The sequence below is a fragment of the Rhipicephalus sanguineus genome, chromosome 7, assembly GCF_013339695.2.
Source record: "Rhipicephalus sanguineus isolate Rsan-2018 chromosome 7, BIME_Rsan_1.4, whole genome shotgun sequence".
Classification (NCBI taxonomy): Eukaryota; Metazoa; Arthropoda; class Arachnida; order Ixodida; family Ixodidae; genus Rhipicephalus; species Rhipicephalus sanguineus.
The window spans coordinates 161,764,418-161,776,999 of NC_051182.1; the positions used below are offsets into that span (position 1 = coordinate 161,764,418).

Here is a 12,582-nt window from a genome sequence, read left to right on the forward strand (position 1 = left end):
TATTCACACACCCCTACCACTGACCGATCTCATGCTCACAGAAACATCCTCAAAAAATCGAATAGACTCAATTCGATATTCAAAATTTTTTAATATTCGCACACCCCTACCACTGACTGATTTCATGCTCACAGAAACATTACAATGTTTGTTTCGAGTTTAATAAATGAAACATATGCAATTGGCAATGAAGCAAAGAATTAATTGACAACTTGAAGCACATGGACAATGGCCAGCATCCTGGTTAGATCAGTTGGTAGAGCGGCTACCTGGAAAAGGCATTAGTCCCGGATTTAATCCCCGGACCAAGTCAGATTTTTTACCAACTAAGAAGCTTTTCTTTCAGAGATATCCGTCTGCGTTTCCTCGTACTTTGTGCTACAAACAGGTGTATGCCAATTCTCCCTTTCATCACCATTCCTCCACACAACCGATGTGCCAAATTTACATCTTAGAAATACTTCTTTGCAGACTAGTTGGTTCATAATTGTAAACTCGACTTGCTGTGCAACCAGCAGGAAAGAAGGAGGGAGACAGGAAAGAGCGCAGTTCTTTCCTGGAACTGGAACACAGGAACTGCGCTCTTTCCTGTCTCCCTCCTTCTTTCCTGCTGGTTGCGCAGCAAGTCGAGTTTACATCTTAGAAGCGTTACAGCTCCCACAGATGGGGACAAAAGAAAACACAAGACGCTGTTTTCTTTCTTTGTCCCCGGTCTGTGTGCGCTGCAATACCAACAAGCCCACCAAGCCATCCTCTCAAAATTTACAACATTATTGTTTAGGATTTACATGAAACATGGAAGTTCATGCAATTTCACTAAAAGGCTAATTCACAGTTTAGTGCTATGCTTCAGGGCAGTGTACAATACATCACTTGTGTTTGGTTTGAATCTTTGAATTAGTTGAGTTACGTGTAGATGCTACTCGAAAAATGCAAGTTTTCTTTTCAATTACAAATTTTTTGTTTTTACTTGTTTTGTCAAGCTGAGTTTTTACTGTCATGACAATAAAAATCAAGGCTGCGTTTGAACTGCGAATGGATTAAAATCATGTTTAAAGTACAGAAGGAGGCTGTGCACTTTAAGCGGGGGACTTCTCTGGAGAAGTCTCCCAGCTAGCTGACATCACTCAGCTTCGCCTTTATCCACCACGGAAAACTCCGCAGTGAGAATACCTCTTCAGGCAACATGCTGGAAATGACATATTACCCACCAACCACCAGCTTTGCCAAGATTGCCTTGAGAGAATACAATGCACATGCCTGTTTAAAACCAATTTAACCAATCCGAAATTTCATTGCAATGGACAGTTCTTGCAACAAAATGAAATGCTGTACTCAGTCACCATGGCTAGATCGAACATATTCACAAAGGATAAAAACCAGCGGAAAACACACGACAATCTGCTGAGCCACTGCAGGCAGTGCGGGTGCACTCCTGCTTTTGAAAGCACTAGTGTTTTGGGCAGGGGTGGGACAAAGAAGAAAAAGGAAATGTTAGAGGCATTTTACATAAAGAAACGGGGTAATGACTGTGTCAGTGACACGCCAGTGCATCTATCTGGCAAAGAGATGGTATTTCTGAACGCGATTATTTCCAGCTAAGTTTTTTCGATTATTTTTCATTTTAGGTGAAGCATGGTTGCTCACACATGCACAGAGTGGTTGCCCCTGGGTTTAAATAAGCCTTTCAAACGAGGTTTTCTGTTCAGTTATAAGTGCCAGCCTGTCCCGCCAACTTCTTTTCACTGTGTGCTGTGTTTTCCACTGGTTTTTATCCTTTGTGACTATCTACCAACTAGCCCAGTACAACGCCTTGGTATCGAACATATTCCAAAACATCTATCAAACAAAAAATTCACTGACAATTACGATACTTCCTAATGCGAATTCTGAGTGCAGCTTCGTGTTGGGGCAACGCCAACTGTGTTAGAAATTTGGCTTTCCATAGTCGTAGCAATGTAACATTAGTTGCATATTGTCACAGAAACTGCCAGCGCTCGAGTGCTACACGTTCACTCTTACATTCTCGTTCGCTCTATCGGTTATGCCAACACCAACGACGATGCCACTCAACACAGGAACGGGCGCCTAAGAGCTGCACTCTAAAACGCCAGGCCTGTATGGAACACGCAGCACAGTCCCATCGAAAGCTGGAAAAGCGGCCTTTCTAGAGCCCGCTCTAAACTCTTTCAGGGCAATCAATGAAAGTACACATGCAAGGTATACACTACGCCATAAGTCATAAATTTTGTGAAGCAGGACAGCACCCACTACTCCATTAGTCATCTTCTTGCGAATAAGCGAGGTGCCCACTACACATCTGTAAGGTATTATGTGCACTTCATGGATGCTGCATGTGGCTGATGATGATGAAGAATAATGGCTGAGCACTTTGCAGTGGATGGGAAGCATTAAACCACACACTCGTCATGAAATTAGCATTGTGTGATGACTGGTTGTTATTTACTCTTCTGCCACGCTATATTACACAGGTTAACGTTATTCCTTGCCCGACATGACGCTTGTATGGGGTCTTTTTGCAAATGAGTTTCAAGCACCAGCGTGGCTCTGTGGTAGAATACTCGACTGCCACACAGAGGGCCCAGGTTCAAATCCTGCTCGACCCTAGGTTTTTTTTTTCACTGTATTTTTTCATGTCTATCGGTTACGCCACCAACGGCAACACAGACAACGCTCAACACAGGAACAGGTGCCCAAGAGCTGCGCTCTAATAGAAAACTCATCAAGTGCTACTCAAATAATAGACCACCAGAGCAAAACACTAGAATCAAGCAAGCTACACACACCTGTGACTTGTATCATCTTCAGTGCTGCAACCAATGTACCCAAAGATAGGTACACATTACAATGCATTCATTATTTACTTAGCATAGTGCAATAATTTAAATCTATAAAAGGGGTGCAGTGCCTCTGCGTTACTGCCTACCCCATGTCTTAGATGTTGCAATAAACTTTGTTCCACTTGTCATCAACGGGCCAAAACCATGCAGAATTCCACCAGATTGTGCAAGTGGAAACACACAAAAAGAAGTTGTGAAAAACTAACCTGGCTGCTCAATGGCAACAACTTGCACATCATCACTGCTGTCAAGTGACTTCTCCACCTCTGCCAATCCTTCAAATACTTGGGCAGGGAGCTCTTCCACCGCTTCTGCCACATCTTTCAGCGCTTCTTCCGCTTCTTCCAGCATTTCATCTACATACTTCTTTGGTTCCTCCTTGCTTTTCTCAGGCTCTTCATCCTGAATCATAACAATGTCTTCCTGCTTTTCATCAGATGCCTCTACGTCTAGCCCAACTTTTCCTTCTACTGCCTTTACGTCAGCTGCTTCCTTTGCTCCATCTTCATTACAGGAGACTGTAGCATCACTGACATCATTGCAGTCTTCAGCACGCTTGTCATCTCCTTTAGATGACTCCTCAATGCACAGCTTTGGTGTTGATATTCGAACAGGTTCATCAGTTTCCGCACCCTCTGTCAGTGGTTCTTGTGACCTGCACATTTAGAAACCACACCACTTTGATGCAACCGAAGTCATGGAACAAAACACTGACTTTGCCTTTGAAAAGGAGATGCTAAAGACAACCACCAACTCAAACAGACTGTCTGCTTCTCACGCATCTCGGGAGCACTTGCAAGTTGGATGGAATTGAGAGAGACAGATGGGACAAGGCAGTGGCACGGCAAACAGACTGTCACACGACACAGCAAAAAATTAACAAACACTCAAAATTCACACCAAAGAGAAACCTACACACAAAAATCCGCTAGTGAGTGGAACCAGAACTACAATCCACATCACGTTCGACTCTTCAGCCCTTAGCCAGTCTCGCCACTATGGCTGCTTTGTGGCTACTCTCAGGACTGGGCAAAGATACATTGAAATTGTATCGCGATACGATACAAGATACTCGGGCAGGAAGTATTTGAGATACAGATACAAGATACATCCGGAATAATTGTATCCGATACGATACTTCCCAATTGTATCTGAAGATATTTTGATACATTTGCAAATTTTCTATTATAGATCTATATAATGAATCAGCAAAGGCCTATGTAGAAATGTGTTTACTTGAAAACTTCTTAACTGCGACCAACGTTGTTTAATTTTAACAAAATACCTGTTTGTATCACAAGATACAAACTTTCTTGCTCAAGGTATATTAGTTTCATTCCTAAACAACATATTGGGATTTGTTTGGCAGCTTAACATGACAGCTCTTTAGCCGCTGCGCTGTAAGTGGTTTTTGTGTGACACTTCTGTAATTTATGGGTGTTGCGGCTCTACTTGGCGACCAGCTAGCAGGTTGCCATCTACTTGCAAGAACGTCATTAAGAAGCCTCCGCACAATTATGCAAATACCACTGTGCGGTCTTACCTTGTCCGCAAGTGTATTTTTGTTTTCGTAATACCGCATCCACCGACAGGTGTAGAGCAGCAACAACATTGGTAGCGATATTGTTTATGACGTGTCGTGTGAAGACGATGAACTACACAGTCGGCGGTCACAATTAATTGATGACATAAAACCGCAGTGATTTTTCATATTTTACTTATCTGCGGGCATAAAGCGTTCACTGAGAGCATATTCACTAACGTGCACTCTTTTACCATTTCTTCGAGAGAACCGGAGCCGCCAGGAAACGCCTCAGACATGTTCTCGAGGCACAAAGCGCCGCAGGTTATCACTGCTATTCACACTATTGCCACTTCTGGCTCTGCTACCTACAGATTTGTAACAATAAGAATATTTTATAGTGACGCAGACAAAGGAAAACCAATATATTTAAGTCAAATAGCAAGGTGGTTCTGTACTAAACAATCAAAGTGAATAAGTATACAGGGTGTTTCGCGTAAGTGGAACCAAATATAAGAAGATGGTTGATCCCTCCTTCATAGGAATCTGTCACGTATCTCGGGAGCGCTTGCAATATGTGATGGGGTTGGGAGAGAGAGCGAGGCGGGAGACCGTGGCGTCACGGCAAACACACTTTATATAACAACACGGCAAACAAGAAGTTAACACACTACAAGTTTACAAACAGAAGCAACATATTCAAAAACGCCAAGCGTTACAAAAGAATACAGCAACCACACTAAGCTCAGCTTTACTGGCCCGAAAGTCTGGCCACTATGGCGTCTCGGTCTAGCTACGCGAACAGAACATTCTTACTTCGCGTGAGTCCGTCGCCTCGCTTCCGTGCCAAAGTCGACGCTGAGTCCCGTCGATGCTACTCCTCGACGTCTGGGAGTCGCCGTCGTCGAAGTTGCCGCCTCGCTAGTCGTCCTCGTCGCTGACCCGTCGGTCTTCCTTCGAGAACATCGTCTCGTCCGGTTAGGCCTAACCCTCGGCCTATCCTCTTGGTGCCACTGGGTCAAACTGCCGACGTGGCTCTCCAGGTGATTGTCGGCGGGTTGCCGTCTCGTCGAGCTGTGGTAGTGCCGTAGGTGCCCTGCGAACTGCTGAGTGAGGCTGCTGCAAGCTCGGGGAGCCTCACTTGGGTGACGCCAAGGTCGACGGCTACCCTCCCGAGCCTCTCGTGCCGCTGCCCCCAGAACGAGGCCCTACTTCTCTCGTCGCGGGTGCGACGCTGGCTTGCCACACCTTGCTCCTCGACGACCCCACCGAACAATGACTGCTTGATCCTCTCGGGTTCCGCACCTCAGTTCGGGTCGCGTGGCACGCGCCTTCCTCCGGCCAATGGCTTGCGTCGACGTGGCGGGGGTGCACACCATCGGGTATTTTTCCATTCCCCGCACACCATCGACGCCTTGCGCTGTCCGGCGCGCGCCCCGTGCCCCTTTACTCATGACATTGGGCCCCCTTTTGAAGAGTTTTTTCGTAAAAAACTGCTTTCATCCTCCTCCTTGGGGTTACGGCCCTCTGCTCTTCTGGTGGTGTCCCGTAGCTTGTGATGCGTGCTTTTTCCTTGCTTGGCTTAGGCTCACCTTCCCTTCACCACATCGTCGCACGCTTTCACTCACAATTTGTCTGCACTTCACAACACCACTATCCTTGGTCCTACCCACCACATGTTCATTGTCCAAAACACTATAATCCGTATCAAGGTACCACACTTCACACTGACACAACCAATAGCTTCATTGGCGACTTTTCACAAATTGCTTCACATCTCGATATATCCCTGGCCAAAATGCCTCTCTCGTCACTTCTCTTCGCAGGTTCTTGGCATCTCTGAACCCACTCGCGTAGCAATATTCTAAGATTGCCTGCCTATAACATGTGGGCACCATCAATTGTGTGACGGGTGTTCCGCTTTTCCAGAACCTCCGGAAAATCAAATCTTTGATCGCTTCGTAAAACACTCCGTCTCTAAACCCTTCTCTTGTACGTTTACGGCCAACCCTATCTCTCGCGTGCCTCAGGGTTCTGTCACCCCTTTGTTCTTTCGAGAACTCCTCTGAGGTTACCCCTACCTGCTCCAAAATTCTCGATCTACTCTCGCGTTGTCCTTCGCCACCCACATTTTCCGCTCTAGCCTCTGAGCTTTCAGAGCTTTTGTTTGCCTTCTCTTTTCTCCTGTACTGTTTTCTTGGCCTGACATAGCCACCTGGCTGCGCTGGGTCGTCCACCCTTCGTACCCCTGGCCTATTTCCTAAGATAACGTCATAAATTGGATCCTCCATACACTTTGCCATAATTTCTCCTACGAAATAAGGGGTATCCAGCCTTATCTTGGCCTCTGGTAGTCTCACCCTGGACCCATCTGCAAAAACCACTGTTCCGACTCTCCCCGTGAAATCTCGTCCATTCACCAGGCTTCTCCTCACTAACACCGTATCTGCTCCTGAGTCCCTCAATACCGTTACCCGTTTGCCGTTTACTTTACCTTCCACAACTGGCATATTAACACCTTCCGACCTATCTATCACTGCACCAACTACCTCTTCCTTCCCTTCTGACTTCACTGCACACGCAGTATGCTCTACCGGTCTATTCCTACACTCGTTCGCTTTGTGCCCTCTTTTCTGACACAATTGGCAGATAACGTGGGATTCTTGTTGACTAGCACTCGTGCGGCAGTTCATAGCTATATGCCCCAGTCGATTGCACAAGAAACACCGCTGATGTGCCCTTTGTTTACCCCTTGGGGCCTCACTGTTGCTCTCTTCTTCCTTGTAATCGTCTCTGTCGCCTTTTTCTAAATTCCTTAGACCCTGAGCCTCTACGAACTGGTCCGCTTGCTTTGCCATCTCCTCTACTGTGCTTAGCTTTCTCTCTTTCAAAAATACTGCTAAGTTCTTGCTGCACCTGTTGAGAAATTGCTCAGCAACCATTCTGTCGCGGACCCCTTCATATGTCTTTTCTGTCTCGGACAGCTCTACCCAGCGATCAAAATAGTTAGCTAGCCGACACGCAAACTGCTTGCCAGTTTCTGAATCCTCGGGCCTACATGTTCGGAACTTTTCCCGGAAACCCTCGGCTGTTAGCCGGAACCTCTCCAATAAAGTCTTTTTTACGATGTCGTAGTCCAGAGACTCGTGTGCTGGCATGCGGCCAAACACACTCAACGCCTCTCCCACTAGACACAGACTCAAGGCGTTTGCCCACTCACTTCTCTCCCAGCCCTGCCCTACTGCGATTCTCTCGAATCGATGCAAATATGCATCAAGGTCGTCCCTTCGCTCATCGAAGGGCGCCATCAGCTTACGCGGGCAAATTTGTCTAGGCCTGGGAGTACTCGAGTTGTCCAACGCCGTCGCGGGGGTACTCGCGCTACTAGGGTCGCTGCGCGGACACGCGTTCATCTCTGCTAACTTCAATTTCAGTTCTAGGATCTCCTTCTCGCGTTCATGCTCTTTCTGCGCGCGCTGCTCCTCACGCTCGTACTCCCTTTCGCGCTCTTTCTGAGCGTTCTCGAAAAACCTCATCATCTCCTCCTTATCCATTTCGCAGTCTCTGGCCACGGCCGCCAATTTCTCCCAATCCATCCTTGCAACCCCCGACGATACGTGACTGGGCCAAACGCTGGAAAAATCCTGGCACAGGCTCGCCACTTATTATGTCACGTATCTCGGGAGCGCTTGCAATATGTGATGGGGTTGGGAGAGAGAGCGAGGCGGGAGACCGTGGCGTCACGGCAAACACACTTTATATAACAACACGGCAAACAAGAAGTTAACACACTACAAGTTTACAAACAGAAGCAACATATTCAAAAACGCCAAGCGTTACAAAAGAATACAGCAACCACACTAAGCTCAGCTTTACTGGCCCGAAAGTCTGGCCACTATGGCGTCTCGGTCTAGCTACGCGAACAGAACATTCTTACTTCGCGTGAGTCCGTCGCCTCGCTTCCGTGCCAAAGTCGACGCTGAGTCCCGTCGATGCTACTCCTCGACGTCTGGGAGTCGCCGTCGTCGAAGTTGCCGCCTCGCTAGTCGTCCTCGTCGCTGACCCGTCGGTCTTCCTTCGAGAACATCGTCTCGTCCGGTTAGGCCTAACCCTCGGCCTATCCTCTTGGTGCCACTGGGTCAAACTGCCGACGTGGCTCTCCAGGTGATTGTCGGCGGGTTGCCGTCTCGTCGAGCTGTGGTAGTGCCGTAGGTGCCCTGCGAACTGCTGAGTGAGGCTGCTGCAAGCTCGGGGAGCCTCACTTGGGTGACGCCAAGGTCGACGGCTACCCTCCCGAGCCTCTCGTGCCGCTGCCCCCAGAACGAGGCCCTACTTCTCTCGTCGCGGGTGCGACGCTGGCTTGCCACACCTTGCTCCTCGACGACCCCACCGAACAATGACTGCTTGATCCTCTCGGGTTCCGCACCTCAGTTCGGGTCGCGTGGCACGCGCCTTCCTCCGGCCAATGGCTTGCGTCGACGTGGCGGGGGTGCACACCATCGGGTATTTTTCCATTCCCCGCACACCATCGACGCCTTGCGCTGTCCGGCGCGCGCCCCGTGCCCCTTTACTCATGACAGAATCGAAATAACACGAAAGTAAAGCGTGCCCTTACAGAAGTAACTGAATGTTTACAGAAGTAACTGAATTGATATAAGAAAGTTTGTACAATGTATATTGATGTCTGGCAGCTATAACACTGTTTACCATGTACTTAGCTCTAGGTGCACGTTAAAGAACCCCAGGTGGTCGAAATTTCTGGAGCCTTCCCCTACGGCGTCCCTCATAATCACATTGTGGATTTGGGACGTTAAACCCCAGATATTATTATTATTATAGCAATTGGTTAATTGCCGCTGAATGAAACCAAAGGTATTTGGTTTACCGTCATCTGGAGCTCATTATGGCATGTTTTGTACTAAGCTTAACAGGTTAATTAAATGAGGGCAATTATGCGACATCTTTAATATCCACTTTAGGGCCAACTGCGCTTCAACACATCCTAGAGCACATTTAAACGACCGATCCATTCTTTTTTCGCAGTGTACATGCTGCGAGGTGAATATTTTTGGACTTTTAAAGAAAGCCCGCGAAATATGAAAAAAAAAAAAACACGTTCGCAGACCATTAAAAAAATAAGAATAAAGCAGAGAACGTATTTTAGCAGCAGGTTACAAAATACATATTACAATAAGCAGATGGGCGAAAAAGATGGCTCAAAGCTTGCACTAAGCCAAGCAAAGCTCGATACTCAGCGAAGCTGATCGGTCTCATGCATATTTATTTCTTTATCTAGGCAGAACTTGGCAGTTGAGAGGTTGAACTTGGCTATAACGTTACTGAACTTTTGCTTTAACTTGTCTGTAGCGGGGGATGAACTTCGCTCTTACGGCGCATGAGACCGATAAGCTTATGGCTAGGACCAGTCTTAGTCTTTCGAGTAGAAGAGCCAGGCAGCATCCAGTGGCGTAACTAGGGTGGGGCAGGGGGGTACAAGTGCCCCGGGCGCCACTTGGGAGGGGGCGCCGAGCCGAGTCCACCCGACATGCGCTCGGGGACTTCCTGAGGACACAAACGGGGCGCTAGCGTCCCGCGCCTCGTGGAAAGGTCGCCCCTATAGGGGCGGCCTTTCTCGCCTTCTCCCCTCGTACCACCCGTGAGGTTAGAGACTCCTTTGACTAGTTAAATGGTGCTCCTTTCCTTCAACAAACGAAACACAATCTTCTGGAAGCCTGTGGCTTCCGTCATTCAATTTGTTGGCGCTTTGTCTGCGTAAGCGGCACTGCCTTTTTTCGTCTGGTCCAGCGTATCTTCTGTCTTGAAATTGTTCTCGAGGAGGTGGTGGCTTGCGCTATATTCTGTAGCCTTTGCATTAGTACGTCTCTGCGCCACGACTTCGGAATGCCTCTTTTTCTCTCCCCCCCACTTTTTTTGCTCATATCCAAGCCCATGAAAAGCAATAAGATAAAAAGGTCGGTAGAAGCTCGTTTCCATATAAGCATGATTTTAACCATGAACGTACCTATCCAGGGTCGTTCACAAAAAACTTTTTTTCTGGGGTTCTGACTTCCCTTTATGTGTGATCTGGCATGTTTTTGTATGTGTGTGCATATACGTACATATACAAAATGTAATAATATCGGGGCGGTGGGAGGTTGAACCTTCCAAACCTCCTTTGAGCTTCGCCATGGAACTTGTCGCTTGAAATGTTCATTTTCTTCTTGCTCGGCCCAAACCACCTTGGTTCTTCCACACGCAATAACCGTAATGAAAATCGGAAAGGGAAAGCGCTGCCCACGGTCTTGTTGACTAAGGGTTGCGATCGAGCAGCTCTTTACCAACTCATCAGACATGTCAGTCTCCAAGCTTACGGCGAGCTTTCATGGGCAGACGTCGGGATGGAATAACGAAATGAACTAAGTATGGGCTTTCCTGCAAGGTTTCTCTCGTCTTTTTCAAATCAGAAACTCGTTCACAGACTGCTTTCTGCCATTAAAGCGCATCGCCCCTCCTCATTTTGATCTGTGTATCGGTGCCTTCCCCACGACATTTTCCCCGATCAGCGTGCGTAGGATAGGGTTGACTATGAGGAATAACGTCCCCGAAGTAATTTTTTAGAAGTCTTCGAGGTGCGGGCGTCTTCACGTGAAGAGGGAGGTGTCATGTGTGAATTCATTGTCGCTCAACAAATTAACATTTGCGTTCCTAGTCTGCAGACAAAGTCGCCTTCTCGGAAGTGCGTGCTGCAAACACGTGTGCGGGACTTCGGCTTATTGCCCCTTCTAAGCTAGCTTTATCAGCCATGCGTCGTGATGTTCGTTATCCTTGAAGTAAGACTGTAAATGTGAAATTACAACCTGCTCTTTTTACATGCGTGGTACACTAATTGTGTCACACAGCATCACCGAAAGCATTGGTCACGCTTTCCAAGCTCTTGTTGTTTCTAAGTGCAAGTGCACATGAACTGGTTGTGAAACGAGGCTGACTGAAGGGGGAAACTCAAAGAAAAAAAAACGCGCTAGGGCCACCGGCTTCCCATCTTTAGAGCAAGGCTCTGTGAAGCAAGGTGACACACGTGATCGTGATGTCGTATCATGTCGACTGCAGCGCCCGTGTCTCCAGTGGTGGGCCTCGTGCACAATAGCACCAAAGAGATACAGGAAGTAGAACTGCAATTTGGCAAATTATCCTATTACGATCACATTCATGCCATTATTACTGTGAACTGAGCTTTAACAAGCGAGAAAATTGCGAAGAACTGAAGGATATATACATGGACGCGGACTTAGTTTCACTTCCGAGGTACCCACAGAGACCTGCCTACAGTTTTTAGACCTCAAGCTATTGTGGGACCGTGAACACTTTTGTTGGTATTACCATCCTCGTGTGAAAAAGGGGCTGTTGCCGTATGATTCTGCGCACTCTAAGATTGTTAAAAGAGGAATTGCTTCACTTTGCCTGGAATCTTCGTTGACAAAGTCGTGTCCACACCAGATGCACAGTAGTTTTTATGATCAGATCCACCGGTTAACGGCTGCGCGCTTCCCTTCGTCGGTCATAAACACGGTCGCCGAGGCTCTCATGCAGAAGATGAAACGTGGAACACAAAGGGATGGAGCTGCTTGGGACCCATTGGGTTCTAAGCTTCATGTGATGCCGTACGTGCACAAGCTCTCCCATAACCTGAAGAAGGTTGCTGCTAGGCATGGTGTGGCTCTGGTCTTTTCGGCGCCAGAAAAGCTAGCCAAGTTGTGTCCGCGCATTTGCGATAGCAAGAGACGCGGTTGCCTGAAGAAACATGTGAAAGCCTACGTCAAATGTTCCACGGGAGTTGTATACTCTATTCCATTATCCTGCGGAAAACAGTACATCGGGATGACCGAGAGATGCCTAAATGACCGGCTTAGGGAGCATGCGCTAAAGGTTAATAAAAACGAGGATAAGTACGCGCATCTTGTGGCGCATACTTCCGCATGTGGGTGTGAACCACGATTTACTGACACGCAGGTTCTTGGAAGAAGCTTGAAATCATCTGCACTTCTGCTGTTGGAAACATATTTTATTGGAAAAAATAAGGACAGTTGTATTAGCGAGCCGTCGTTGGTGTTACATCAACAGGAAATATCTTTTCTCGAGGCAAGGATTTAGTGATCTGCTGGTATATCTGCTTTTTCGTATTTCTTTTTCAATTTGTTTAAT

The 12,582-nt window shown here is 47.4% G+C and overlaps 1 protein-coding gene across 1 annotated transcript in view; it reads right to left on the reverse strand.

The window, feature by feature from the left end:
* The window catches only part of LOC119399228 (uncharacterized), a 249,351-nt gene that overhangs the window by 205,942 nt on the left and 30,827 nt on the right, over positions 1-12,582 (reverse strand). Inside the window, 1 exon segment of the mRNA XM_049417583.1 lies at positions 3,068-3,516. Within this exon segment, the coding sequence (XP_049273540.1) occupies positions 3,068-3,516 (449 nt within the window).